The sequence below is a fragment of the Periplaneta americana genome, chromosome 5 (assembly GCF_040183065.1).
Source record: "Periplaneta americana isolate PAMFEO1 chromosome 5, P.americana_PAMFEO1_priV1, whole genome shotgun sequence".
Taxonomy (NCBI): domain Eukaryota; kingdom Metazoa; phylum Arthropoda; class Insecta; order Blattodea; family Blattidae; genus Periplaneta; species Periplaneta americana.
In genome coordinates, this window is record NC_091121.1 from 11,652,739 (window position 1) to 11,668,202 (window position 15,464).

General features: G+C 35.6%; 2 protein-coding genes across 4 annotated transcripts in view; both read right to left on the reverse strand.

The window, feature by feature from the left end:
* LOC138699463 (phospholipid-transporting ATPase ABCA3-like) overlaps positions 1–8,138 on the reverse strand; it is a 92,381-nt gene extending 84,243 nt beyond the window's left edge. The window contains exon 1 of one of the 3 annotated variants that reach the window (XM_069825358.1): positions 7,999–8,138. Coding sequence is in view for 2 of the 3 variants with exons in the window: in XM_069825357.1 (XP_069681458.1) it covers positions 19–310 (292 nt within the window). In the remaining variant the exon portion in view is untranslated. Of the gene's footprint in view, positions 1–18; positions 502–7,998 lie in introns of those variants that run through there. The other 2 variants (XM_069825357.1, XM_069825356.1) reach the window with 2 other exon arrangements.
* Positions 8,001–15,464, reverse strand: part of LOC138699464 (phospholipid-transporting ATPase ABCA3-like) — a 62,065-nt gene continuing 54,601 nt past the window's right edge. The window contains exons 24-25 of the mRNA XM_069825359.1: positions 11,480–11,702; positions 8,001–8,174 (exon numbers count right to left, since the gene is read on the reverse strand). Coding sequence (XP_069681460.1) covers positions 8,001–8,174; positions 11,480–11,702 — 397 coding nt within the window. The remainder of the gene's footprint in view (positions 8,175–11,479; positions 11,703–15,464) is intronic.

Sequence of the window (15,464 nt, forward strand, 5' to 3'; positions counted from 1 at the left end):
CCAATTCAAAGTACTTACCACATTTCATGACCTTGTTAACTTCTGTTACTAACTTAGTCGTGAAATCTGTAGGTGGTGCATAAAGCAGATAGTTTTTGGAGGTAAATATATTTAATAATGTCCATTCATCAGTAATTTCAAAATATTGTATGTCTACTACTCTATCGAAACCGACCATCTCTGACCTCACCACAGCCGCCAATATAAAAAGTATTATGGGAAGCACAACTTCTATAGTTGTCAAAATATAATGTCTTAAGCGAAGGATGACATTCTTCCACATAATCAGAAAAAACTTTGTTAACACCATCTTGATCTTCTTTCTGTCAATTATATGTTGTATATCCGAGAAATAAAAGAGGAACACAACTGAGAACTTCGGTATATATGGGCTAACAATATACGTAGGTGATTTTTATCTGTTTTTCTCAGATGTTCTCATGACGTAAGTTCCATGTTTAAGAATTCACTGTTCAGATTTAAAATACTATCGTCAATCGATACAACTGATATTTCCCAGTTACATGCACAGTTACTGATAAGCAACTAAGCTTAAGTACACTGATATAAATGTCTTGAATATTTTATCTATACTGATAAATTGTTGGCCATTCAAGATTGTAACTATGACAAAGATCATAACATATATATACCAGTAGACCTACTTCTACATAGTGAAATAAAACACCTAAAGTATTATATGAGGACTGATCAATCAATCTTCTTAATGTATCCAGCTGTTTGGTGACAACATAAAGTTCACTATAATCCACTGTAGTCTATTCAGTTGTTGTTTTTCACGAGAAATGAGGGGTATTTTGATCGGTGTTCATTATAGATGCCAGTTGCTAGTAGCCAGAGGTGGGATATAGTCAATATATACTGCAGGGCTGTGTCTTCTGCAACTGGTACTGATGATTTTAATTTACTTCTTTTGTAGTTTATGGATGGACAGTATAGAAGAATGTGTTCCAGATCTTCGTCATGATTATTACACCACAGACAAGTAGGATTATCAGAAATGTGAAATCGGTGTAGGTACAATTGAGTGACTGGCTCTTGTTACAAATGTTTGAACATGTCTGGGCAAGTTTTTGTACATTTCAAGGTCATTTGGTTTCTTTTGTACAGATTGTAAAATTTTTCCTTCGTCAGAAGAGAGCCAATTGTTGATCCATAGGTTTTTAAAATGAGACTTTACTGAAGCAAAAGCACTGGATAGAGATATCACTTGAAGAGGTATTGGTTGCAAATATGTTGCCTGTTTTGCAATATTATCCACTTTCTCGTTTCCAGGTATACCACAATGACTCGGTATCCATTGAAATGTTATTTCCTTTTGGAGTTCTTTTAGTTCACTTAGTTGTTTCTGAATTGGAATAATTCTATGTGCATATAGGTTTGGTACATATTTAATTATATTAAATATAGCCCCCTTGGAGTCGGTAAGTATGCAAATAGATTTTTCAGAAATTTGAGTAACACACTGAAGAGCAGCATCAATAGCTAGCAATTCAGTGTCAAGACTTGAGGAGGATGAACATGGTATGAAATAACTTTCTTGATATTTTGGAATATAATACCCTGCTCCTGATGTCCTATTATTAGGATTTAGAGATCCATCTGTATAAATTTGAAGGTGATCCTTATATGTACTGCAGAGTAGTTCCATGGAATCTAACTTAAGAATGTATGGAGGATCATTTTTGGAATGATTTCCTGGAATTAGTATGCTAAGTTCTGGAATCACCCATTTCCATGGAGGAATTTCGTTCACAACTGGAGTTTTAGCAATGAGTGTGTCTGTGATATAGATTGGTATTTCTTCTTTTTTTATTTTATAGAAATTACACAGGATATCATCTAACAGTTTGAAGAACATCTGAGATCTGGATGAGGCTTGCAATTTTAAATGTATTTTTAGATCCTTTTGTAATATATATGTCTGAGTGGTTGAATATTACATTCAATTTCTAGGGCAACAGTTGACGTGGTTTTTGGTACTCATAGGCATAATCTTAAGGCTGAGTTTTGAAGAACAGAAATTGAGGACTGATAAATATATAAGTTCTCTTAATTCAAAGAAGACCAACTAAACCTAAATCGTTATAACTATGTACTTGACAGTTTTATTTGTGTCAGCAACCTTTCTCATGAAAAAATTGGAGGAAACTGCGCTATAGCCTTCCAAATCAATCAGAATGTACAATTTTCTACTTGCTGCTACACGGAATTCTGCTGTGTTGTCGAGTTGCTACCTGCTGTATTACACTGTACTATTATTACGTGCGTAATTTATGTCTTAGTGTTACAAACAATTTGTAGCACTGCTGTAAAATGTAACGAAAAAAGTTGTTGTTGTTGTCTAGTGCCTTGCATTTGGCAATGAAGCCATAAGCAGTCGTGCTTTCCAATACTTTTGAACTGTAGTTTCTTCTGATCTTAATGCTTCACAGGTCTTCAAGTGGTCTTCATTCTTTTCTGCTGGATCGTTACACAGGACACATATGGGTGAAGCTGAGATACCTATTCTGTAGAGATGACTTGCTAGATAGTCATGATTTGTCAATAGTCTGAAGGCTGCAACTGCTGTTTTCCTTGGTCTCTGGGGGATTATATCTGGGTTGGAAAGTAGTGTAATCCATTTTTTGTCTTTAGCATTTGATTCTATTTCTTCTAGGTATGAATGAGAAAATTTTGTAGTGATCAAGCGTTTTATTGAGGAATATGAGAAATTAAATTTAGACTTTTATTTTATTGTTGTGCCTTTCTTTGCAAGTGTGTCTGCGGTTTCATTCTCCATGACTCCACAGTGTGCTGGAATCCATTGGAGATGGACAATCTTATTACCGTAACTTTTTGGAGTTGTGTTAACATTTTGTAGCATTCTCTTATTTTTGTTGACTTCTTTGTAGCATTTGAACATATTCCCTGAATTGCAGCTTTAGAATCTGAAAGAATTACTGTCTTGTTATATTTATTTAAGGGAAGATTTAATAATTGTCGGAGAGCAATGTGTATAGCCTCTATTTCACCATCATAATCTGTTGTGTCTCTGCCAACAGAATGATAAAAGGAAAAATGTGTACATGTAACTCCAGCTCCAGTAAGGTTTTCTGTGGTTGATCCATCAGTATATATGTGTAGCCATTCTTCTGTAGGGTATCTAGTATTGATCGTTTCCAGTGCTAGAAGTTTTTGTATTTCTTTTGGTGTGTCTGATTTACTTATTTCCTCTGTTAATTCCAAACTGAAGGTAGGTTGCAATAATTCCAATGGATTTTCTCTTATAAGTAAAAAAGTCATTTAAACACACTTAAACGCCATCGACCTCTGGGCCAAGATCGAACCCGCAACCTCGTGCACAGAAGGCCAGCACTCTACCGACAGCGCCATCCAGGCCGACTTCAGGGAATAATAACTCATACAGTGAGAATCCCACTACTTCAGAACCAGAGCAGGAAGTCAATGGCCGAGAGTGGCACGAGACAGAGAAGTATGGAGGCAGCTGGCACCAAACTTGAATCAACAAGCACCAGATAGGACAGAAAGTCAACGACAGTGAGTGTAACTCGTCTGAAGTGATATGAGGAAGTGTGGGAGATGAGTATGGTAGAAATGATCGAAGAGGGAAGTCAGGAACAGTGAAACGAAGAAATATCAGTAATATGACCAAGCTCCCAAGGACTCGCTCACCTTAGGAGTCTACTTATGAGCAATTCCCTGTGACAACAGGAGGCCCTTGCCCTTACGGGATGTGTACAGGCTAAATTTATTATTATATTATTATTATTATACTGCTCCTTCTGGCAATGTAGCGTCTCTCACTACCAACATTTTGCAAAACTGACAAGTGCATAGCCAGTGGCTTCGGTATAGAATAGTTGGTCTTGTTTCAAATAAATTAAATACTTCCCCCACCCCAATAACCCACGGTATTTTCTAAATCTATTTATTTGGATGATTTTAATTCTTCACAAAAAATTTATTTCTTCACCATTATTATTAACTTAGTGGGTATCTGGCAAAATCTCGTATCAGGTGCCAGTTAAGAGGGATTCTATTGTTAGTAACTTATTCTTTTCTTATATAAACTGGTACTATACTTACTTTTTTTTAACACTGTGATGCTTCCTTTTCATAATACAACAGCCTAAATTGTACTCCTAGTATTGTGCGTCAATTGTATTATAATTCTGTTGTTGCTACCATTCTTTTTTCCTAATATGTTGTCAGTATTTGTTTATGAAACTTCTTTTCGCTCATTACTTTAATGCCAGATTTGATTGTCTCTCATTTCTTACGTTCAATGTTACGTTTTTCTTTTATACAGGTTAAAAATTTCAGTTTGCTTTGTTGTATCCATTCTTAATTATAAGAACATACTTTGAGCACCTACAAGCATAGAACTTTTTCCTAGAGTTTTGCAATGTGGGATTCAATTGAGTATAAATATTTCTTCTTCTTGTATTAATACAAATTTCAGGTTCACACACAATTAAAGTTATCCATTTTTCCAATATATATATATATATATATATATATATATATATAGTTTCCTACTGTAACTCCGCTTCTCTTTGGGCATTATAGTTATAATATTTATATACACATAAATAATATTTTCCAAACTTAATACCAGTACCTGTTTTTATTATAAGTAAGTACGATAGGTGTTCATGTAAGGAAAAACACAAATTCATTTTACGAAAATAAACAGGTATCTGAGATTTTTTATTTTGCAAATTAAATAGCTTTGCTTTATCAATTTTTTTTTTGTATGGGTATACAGGGTGATTCACGAGGAAAGGTAAAAAATTTAGGATGTGAATTCTGAAGTCATTCTGAGTCAAAAAGTTCATATGAATATAGGTCCGTTTTCGAATGGTTGCGGAGATATGGCTCTTTGATTTCACAAAAACTTCTGAGATTGCATTACACTAACTCGCATTGAGACAGATAGCGGACAAATTTAAAGTTTATATTCACGTATGCATACATACCTAATATTCTAGATGTTTGGGTCGATGTTTTTGCACATTTTCAAAGGTACCTCCTTCTGCTTCATTGCACTGTTGTGCTCAGGCATGAATCGCGCTCATCGCTTGAGAGAGTTGCACATAACTGTTCTTTATGTTATATCCAAAATACGGTCGATTAGCACCTCTCTCATTTCCCCCTTCCTTTGCTATACGAAGTCTTTCACCCAACCCCATAGACAGTAAATACTCTTCGATATGGTACCCTTCTGTTCGTAAAGCGTCGTTCATATTCAGCGACGGCATGCAAGGAACTTCCATCGGACAAACCATAAACATACACAATATCGGCGTATTCAGTAGTCGAAAATTTATAAGGCATCTTGAAAAACACAACTTAACACTTCCGATAACTGTACCTGTATAACTACTGTACTGTAGGTAGCTGACTGAACTGCTGTGAATTGATGATAGTGTAGGTTATTCGTGTTATCTACGGGTTCTGTGTCATTACATCAGACAAGGGCAGACGATTGGACATTTGTAATGCCACCCAGTTTTTTTCTCTTATCTACATCGCTCACAATGCAGATTCCAATGTTACGTCATTCGTTGCGACCTTGACCTTGTCTCATGTCTCGTCTCACGTCAGCAGCATATGGTAACGTCTGATTCACATTGGGGTGAGACGTTTTACCAAAAAATTGCATCTAGCTCCGCCATCGTTCACATGAACTTTTTCACTCAAAATGGCCTAAGATATCTTATCCTAAATTTTTTACCTTTCCTCGTGAATCACCCTGTAGGTATGGTACCCCTCTCTACTATGAACGCACTCGTGAATTGGTGAAAGAATTTAATCAGTCGCAATACTGTAGTTTTTCATAGCAATCTGTTGAAAAACTGATCATAATGCTTTTATTTCTTGAATATCAAGATAAACATTTATACCTCGAAAGGCACCAATTAAAAAAATTAAAGAAAAAATTACAACTTACAAGAACACCACACATCTTAATGCAATTCATATGTTGTTCCTAAAATACTTAAAAAGCTGCACATGCATTGAATGTTTTAAACTACTAAAAAGAACCAATCACAATTCATTCTTGCATTTTAAAAAGAACCAATATTAACTCTTTGTTTTAAAATTTAAACATGAGAATGCATCCAACATTACGATTGTATATTACCAAAGTTGGCAATTGAAAACGTAATGCGTACATTATACAGCAATGTTTTTCCCTACATATTACTGTCAAAAATTTGGGTGCATACATTATGCGTTGACATCTATTACACGAGTAAATACGGTGAATTACTTGAAATTAAATCATACGGCAAAAATACACTTCTTTTGATTTACGAAATTGATCTTATGGTTGTGGAACACATTGTGTGCATAGCAATTTTGGAAAAAGATTCCAAAACGTCATCTGGTGTGTTTTGGATAAAAAAATAGCCCTGAAAACAATATTGTCTGCTTCCATTTGATTTTAGGATAAAGGGATAGAAAAATAAATAATTTTATAGACTTGTGGATGTTAAAAATAAATAAAATTAAATTTGAAACAATAAATAATAACTAATTTACTATTCTGAGGATTTTTTAAAATAAGGAAATGAAGAGAAAGGCATAAAATAGGAAAGATTGGAGAAAGCTGGGTTTGCAGTGAGAGACCTGCCCTTGGGCAGAACACTGAATGAATGAATGAATGAATGAATGTTTTCTGTGGAACCGAAGTTTCTTAATATGTTCATTCAATCAATTTTCAGTTAAACAAGCCAGAACAAAGATTCATAATGCTATAATTGAAAAGTAAATAAAATGCTGTGTTTATTTATTTTTATAAAAACATTCTGCGGAGAATTTAATAAAATAAATATAATAAGTTTTAAACTATTATTTGAAGAAACTACAAGTAATATACAATAAATAGACTAATTAATACTGATAAGTAAGGTATGTCTATTATATTAGGACATTATGTACTACATTTCCTACTGCAATTCTAAATGATGTTCTACTGTCATATAATCAGTTCTAAAACTTACACATAAAAATAAAAAAAAAACACAAATAATAAATCTTACTTTCTTTCAACTACTATATGGAGAAAATATAACAAGCATAATAAATATATTTTTATATTGTTATCACAGTTGCTTTAAATTCATACTGAATATTGTCACTACAACCATTTAAAACAGCATTAGCTGATTTAAACAAATATAAATAATTACCTTTCAGTTTATGGACATAAATGTACAAAGACAATGGAATATGAACAGTTTTGCTTATGTAAAATACTTTGTGATCGTTTTTATAACCAAACATGACAATGAAATGCATTTTTAAACTTCAAACATAACCATTCCAGCAACATAAATTGTATTAATATAAATTATTTCCAATAAATTTGTAAACTGTATGGGTAGGTACTTAAAAACTGATAATTTTGGGAAACATATACTGACGAAAATTTCTACTCAAGTATAATAAAATGTAGTAATTTCGTGCCTTAGAAATATTATTCCATTCTTGCTGCAAGAAATATAAATATTGGATAATAAAATGTGGTCTTCTTTTCTATATGCAATATTTCCAATACAAGATTACATTTTTACTTAAGTTTTTTATGATTTGTCCAGTAATATTTCATGTAAAGAAAGAATTCAGTGAGGAGCTATAAATATGCGGTATAGAACATTTAAACGAGAACAATTTTGGACACTAATATGGAATTTAAATTATGGAATCCTTATATTTTAAGTAAACCATAAATTCATCAATAGTCTACAAAAAATAGTTTTCATAAAACCTCATTTCTATAAGTACTTATTTAACAATGACCTGCATGATAATGTGCTGTTAAGGTGTTTTTTGATCAAATGCATTTCTTGATCATTTTACTGTACATGTTAGAAATATCTAATACTATATAATAGAGAGATTTCTATAATAATGACTCTTTTGTTGTTCTTAGAACATACATAAATACTTAACAGACAGTTTCACCTTCATAACACTGTCTGTTGTTGCATCTTTGCAAAAGACAAGAATACTTGTTCCAGCGTTGTCTCACTGATTGTGTAATCCTCTACTTCTTCGAAGTCATGTTTAATGCGCTCCATTGAGAGGAACAGATGCTTCCACGGTGTATTGGGATTAGTCACGTGGTAATGAAGAAGTCCCTGTGGAAATCATTAAAATATTTTTAAATTACATGTCCATATATACGAGGGGGGTCCAGGAAATAACGACCGTTCGCGCATACCTGCCGCGCAGCTGACTCCCCTTCCTTGTTTGAAGGTCAACTGGCTTCCTTAACTTGTGTTCTCATAATGTTGTGAGTACTGGTTGCAACAAGTCGCCATTGTGCATTTTGTGTTACTTCAAAATGAACGACGTGATTGATAATCCCGCCGACTGTGAGGTGAGGAGTGTGATTCGATTTTTGAATGCCCGACATTGAAACCTGCAGAAATTTACCGGCAATTGAAAGAAGTGTATGGTGATACTGTAATGAATAAAAGAAATGTGAGAAAATGGTGCGAATTGTTCAACAATGGGCGAACAAATGTCCACGATGAACCTCGACCCGGACGCCCATCACTCATCACAGAAGACCTGAAGACTAAAGTGAACAACAGAATCTTGCAAGACAGGCGCACATCACTCGACGAATTGCATATTGCCTTTCCTGACATCTCTCGTTCTTTGCTTGGTGAAATTGTGTCGCAACATCTTGGCTACCACAAAATCTGTGCACAATGGGTTCCACTGCAACTGAGTGACCAACACAAAACTCAGAGAATGGCCTCAGCATTGACATTCTTGATGCGATATCACACAGATGGAGACGCTTTTCTTGATCAAATTGTGACTGGTGATGAGACCTGGGTGTCTCACAACACCCCAGAGACCAAGCGCCAATCACATCAGTGGCATCATCTCTCATCACCCAAGAAACCGAGAAAATTCAAACAGACTCTCTCAACACAAAAAGTCATGGCTACTGTCTTTTGGGATCGCAAAGGTGTTCTTTTGCTGGATTTCATGCCAAAAGGCAAATCGTTATTGTGAGATTTTACGAAAACTACGGCGAGCCATCCAAAACAAGAGGAGAGAAATGCTTTCGAGAGGAGTTGTGCTTCTTCACGACAACGCCTGCCCGCACACTGCTGCTTCAACTCGAGAATTGCTGGATCAATTCGGTTAGGAAATCTTTGATCATCCGCCCTATAGTCCAGACCTTGCTCCTAGCGATTCTCACCTTTTCACTAAGCTGAAAGACTTTCTGGGTGGTACGCGTTTTGGAAGTGATGAAGAGTTGAAGAAGACAGTGAACACCTGGCTTAATGAACTGGCGGCAGAGGAGTATAATACGGGAATTCTAAAGCTAGTGAACAGATACGACAAATGTTTAAATGTAGGTGGTGATTATGTAGAGAAGTAAAGGAAGCTTCAGTTATGTAACAGACTTTGTTTTTTCAAATAAATATTTTTTTTTTAATTATTACAACAAAACGGTCGTTATTTCCTGGATCCCCTTCGTAGCTACTTAACTTATTCGTGTAATACAATGAATCCCAGCAAATTTTTCTGGTGTTTCTCCCTCTACCACCGCTGCTTCCATCTGCGAACTCAAGGCACTTACTGGATTACAACTCATGTACTATGGTATATTAACAGTATTCGGTACTCACCCTCCACACAGTAGCTGCTGGAAGTGGTGCTCATCTTCTGTGATGCATAATTTATAGAACTTTTTCATTAAAACTATTTGCTAAACCAGTATTGTTTTCCTACACAGAACTGGGCGGCTAGGGAATTTACGTCTGAAGTTGTCCATTTGTTCTGCCACGATTTCTTTTTCAGTATGTAATTTTCAAAATATGTACTTGTTCATGCACTGAACATGTATTTCAAAACACAACACAACTGCATTTATTCTTAGCTGAATCACTGCGTGCCTTTACTGCAAGCTCTCAAGGACAAACTGCAGACTGGCACAGCTAATTTTGGGGGACAAGAATTCACCAACCATGCAGCTTTCACGTGGTAATCTCTATCTGTCATTCCCTCATTTGCTGTCTCTTGAAATGTAAATAAAAACAACCAATGCCTGAAGTATAATATAAACCAGTCACGAGTGATTTTCTTTTAGTTGGTTATTTTACGACACTTTATCAACTGCTACGGCTACCTAGTGTCTATGTGATATGAAGGTGATAATGCTAGCAAGATGAGTCCAAGGTCCAAAGCTAAAAGTTACTCAGCAATTGCTCTCGGAGGGAAAATCCTGGAAAAACTTGTCCCAACCAGGATTTGAACCTGGGCCTGCTAGTTTCACGGTCAGACGTGCTAACCGTTACTCCATAGGAGCGATAAAATAAGCCAAATATTAGGGGATTCACCAGTGAAAATAGTCGAATCATTATCATTAGTGGTTGTTCATCATAAAACATGGATTTACAATTTTGAAAACGTATGTATGGAAAAAGAAATCATATAGCAGAATAAGAAACAACTTTAGACGTAATTTCATGACCACCTAGTTCCATGTCGGAAATCAATACTATATTTAGTGAAAAGATTTAATGAAACAGGTTCTGTGAATGATGTGATGTGAATTAAGCATCACAGAAGATGAGAAACACTTCCAGCAACTACTATGAGGAGGGTGATTACCAAAATGTTATTAATATAACATAGTACGTAAGTTTTAATTCGACAAAGTGCTATGGGTTCACAGATGCAAGTAGAGACCTGCTGATCAGACAGAAACATCAGGGACACTGTAGAATGTTTATTGCGTCAGAAACATAAATATTAACCTTAAATGTTCGATCTGCATGAATCAATGTTAATCTCTTTATGAATGTTTTTATGAAAGGTTCTTTCTTCGACAGTTGGTTTGTTATTAAGATTTATTTTCTGCTTGTTTTGTTTGTCAAAGACTTCTGCTGCCTCATTTTACAATGCTAACCCATAGAGACATCTGTTTGCAAAGCAGGGAATTAAGACCAGAAATGGCTGGTGATAAAGAACTATCCACAGCCATATTAATTAAAACAGAATTTTCTTACATAACTGTAAATCTATGGTATGGGAAACCAGACATATTAAAGCCCTCAATTAAGTTTAAAGCTATAAACTTCGAATTTAATGGCAAGCATGGTTACCACAGAACATGACATTGAAGAGGTTAATCTGCTTGTCTGCAAGTTTAATCTAAGGCACACAAGCAGATATAAAGAAATAGGTAACTGTACTAAATAATATTTCAGGAGATGCTTCTTCTTTTTTTTTTTTTCAAGCTCATAAAAATATTGAAAAAATCAACTCATACACGGGAGCAGAGATTGAACAATCAGAAAACAAGATAGGCAGACAATGATAGTTCGAAAAATAAATTTCATGCGTGAATCAAGTTTGTACCAAAAAAAAAAAGGAATGATGCATCAATAGAAAATATTTTGTGTGTTTTGTTTACCTGATGTTCATCCTTGAGAACACATCCAGGGTTGAAGCTACTTTCAATTTCATTTTTCAAAGTGTTCACGAAGTCACAGTTAGTTCCAACTGCTCTCAGCTTCACCATCACGGTGAATCCTTGTCCAAACTTCTGTTTGAGGTACTGGATGCCTCCCATGCACGTGAACTGACCACTGACCATGATGGCCAGTCTGTTACACAGTGCCTCACACTCTTCCATACTGCAAAATAAGGAGGAGAAATATATAAACCTACAAGAAATGGATGTCAAAAACAATATTAATTTCTAGAATAAGGTTACCAAACGTACCCATTTTCCAGGGACAGTCCCTGCAATTTGCTTTTTGTCCCTGGATCTAATAATTTATTCCCAGATATCCACAGATTTTAGTGTTATAGTCGTGTGGCTGTTATTTCCGGTGTGACTCCTCCCCTTTGCTTACGTCTTAGGAAGTGAAGGCTCTATAAAGTCTAGGTAGGTAGTATCGTTCGCCATTTTTGTTCTTCCATTGCCCAGCTACCAGATGAGGAATCTATTTGCTTCACCGTTAAACATTATCATGTCGTAGATCCTATGATAATAAATCAAATGCACTGTAATTGAGCAAATAATTGAGCGGCAAATAACGTCCTCGTGTGATTTCTGCAAACGCCAACGAAAGAGTCAAAATGGTGGGCGATTATATTAAGTATTTATCGAGCCTTAGGAAATCCATTACATCATCAATAGCGAATGACAAGACGCACACGTTTAAATGTAGTCGACCTGCAACGTGATTGGCTGCCGGAAATAAGAGCGATGGAACTATAATTATTAATATGGTTCAATGATCCTTGCACATTGCTGTGGATGGATTTTGTTAATGCAATGTTGCCACTTTTTATGATGCCATAATCAAAACTGAAGCTGAGGACGTAACTTCTGTCATATCTTCCATACTGTTATCAAGGTCAACAGAAAAATTGAACTCCAGGTATGACAGAAATTTATTCAGTCATCAATTAAGCAACTTTTGGCATCCATAGAAGACGATGGTTTTTATTGCACAACAGAATTTCTCAGTGTTTCTTGTGAGTTTTATGAAAATGTTGTTTAATATCCCAGTGCCTGGGTTATTCATCCACAAGATAAGATATCTATGGAATAGATAGTGTTGAGATATTCTCCAGAGAGAGAAAGATTTGAGGAGACAGTGTCACATTATTTTTTTTCATGTAGATGGACTTGACCTGGATGAAGATAATTTATTTGACGGCATTTCTTACTTGAAGAAATATGTGACTCTAGAAAATGGAGAAAATGCTACTATTTGTTCAAAATGGAGCTAAATGTTAAATTTTTATCTAAGAAAATGATTCTCTGTGCACAACTCCACAAGCTGATTGAACTATTTCTGTGTTTTCCTGGAAGGAATGCTTCAGTGAAAAGAATTTTTTTCAAGGAACATTATGTGGACATATAACAAATCCGGAATGAGTTTAGAAACTGTTTAAGCCATGCTTGCTATCTCAACCAATTTCAACATGATCTGACAGCAATTGGCTGCAAAATAGGTATATAGAGAAGACCTGCTTAAAAAAATTCACTCTTCTGAAAATACCAGCAGTTTAAGTATATATTAGGAAAGTAAAATTAGTACTGTTAGTGTGTAAATAGAGTGAGAATTTTAATATAAGTGGATGGCAAACAACAAACGTTAAAAGTAATTTTTTCATATGTTGATATCTGTCCCTGAAAACTGGGAAAAAATATCTGGTAACCTTTTCCAACAAACAAATTGCGTCACGTTTCATACAATTATAACAATTTACTTTCAATTATTATTTCTATCAACAAGGAAAAGTGGACTTCTTCTTCTTCTTCTTTAACAAGACAATCTACAAAAAGTTTGAATACAGTGAGGTATAAAATTTTGACCCATTGGATGTTCAATCTACAGGGATTCTAGAAGCAGCCCAGAACCAAGTATGAACTTGTATAAACTAAAGACTAAGGCCAGGTGCACACAGAATCAGATGCGGCATGATGGTCGCGAGCAGACACAAGGAGACACAGAGAGACAACATCGAATGACTGCTAGAATATTATGGTATTATGGTATGGTAGTTGACATTGGACATATACATCAACATATATGCCTAACTTGGAGTCAGGCCAAAAGGGAAACATTCAAGGAGGAGGGTTAGGTCCGGTGCTGTGGATTGAATTAGGCGTAGCTCAGTGGTCAGAGCACTTGGTATATAGAACCAAGGACCCGGGTTCGATCCCCGGCGCCGGAGCGAATTTTTCTCCTCGAATGTTAATTAAATATTAATTGACTGCTAGAATTTCGTCGCGAGGAGACTGTCTGATAGCTGCAGTGTACTGCGCATGCGTTAGTAGTGGCTATGATTGCGTGCTTTCACTGTCTACAAATACTATATTGTTGTGTAATGCACATTATTCATAATGGAGCTCGATGCGGATAAATTAGTTGTTCAGTACATTTACGTTCTGTAAAATCTTTGTAACAATATCGCGACAATAATGTGATTTCTAAAAATATGTGAGAAATTGCAAATGAGATGAAAGCACCAGGTGGATAATAATATTGATAATAATAATTTGTAGTAGGCCTACTTCTATGCTCTATACTTTCATTCATTATTGATTTAATACACTATTTTTCTTTATTGTGAGTCGTGGAAGTAGTCATAAACATATAAAATGACGTTTGTAGTATTTAATTTTAAGATTCTTTCAATTCTATTGATTTTTAGGTGTATTATGCGTCCTTAGGAAATAATAACCAAAAATATAATGGAATTTCTCATATAGACAGTCCTCTTTCATTGACGCCATTTTCTAGCCTAGGCCAGTTTTTTAAACCCACACAGCCAGCAAATCAGTTGTCGCGAGGCATTGTAAAGCAAAATGTCGCATCTCGCCTCGCCACGTCGCATCTGATTCTGTGTGCACCCGGCCTAAGACTGGTTTGTTCCTCAGGAACCAAGAAGTAGTTCCCAAAGTATTTCAGCCTCGTTTCGTCCAATTCAGGACACTAGGAGCAGAAGTTCCTTCTTTCTTGTAACATTGCCTACACAGGAACAACATTTGTAATTGTCTTCTTAACAAAAGTCGCCTGTCAGAATACCTGCCATCAAACTTATATTCCTTCTACTCGCTGATGAAAGGAATTTACTGAAATCAGGCAGCAGTTCCTCAATGAGGAATTTACCCTGTATCATAGTAGGTGCTTCAGTACAAATCTTTTTTGTGTGTGTTTTGAGGAGGGCCCCACAGGCAATCACTGCAGCCCCAAACGGGTTTATTGTGCTTAGCACTTCTTTATGTGGGAATAGTTGAGTTCGAAAGCCCTATTTCTTGTAAATATCATTCATGACTTAACTATACAGTACAATCCATCGATTCAGCCATCCAAAGAAGGGGATTCAATGACCTTTTATTAGGCTTAGTATGTTGTTGTTTTCTAATGCCAGGCGTTTGACAATAAAGTCATTTGACCTCTTGCACTCCAATATTTTTCAAAGATATTATCATGGTGAGCCAATGAAGCACAGATTTTGAGGTGTTTCGAATCCATTTCTTGGTTTGAGTTGCACAATGGGCAGTTAGGGGACTGATATATTCCAATTCTATGCAGGTGTTTGGCCAAACAATCATGGCCTGTTGCCAATCTAAATGCAGCTACAGACGATTTTCGTGGTAAATCGGAAATTAACTGTGGATTATGATGCAGAGAGTTCCATTTTTTCCCTTGGGATTGTGTTATCAAATTTTGTTTGTTGAAGTCTAAGTATGTAGATTTAATAAATCTTTTCACAGAGTAATATGTAGATTTAGTAACAGGTCTGTAAGTAGCAGTGCTGCCCTTCTTTGCTAAAGCATCCGCATTCTCGTTTCCCAGGATTCCACAATGGGATGGTATCCATTGGAATGCAATTCTTTTATTGAGTGATATTAATTGAGAGAGCATTTTAGT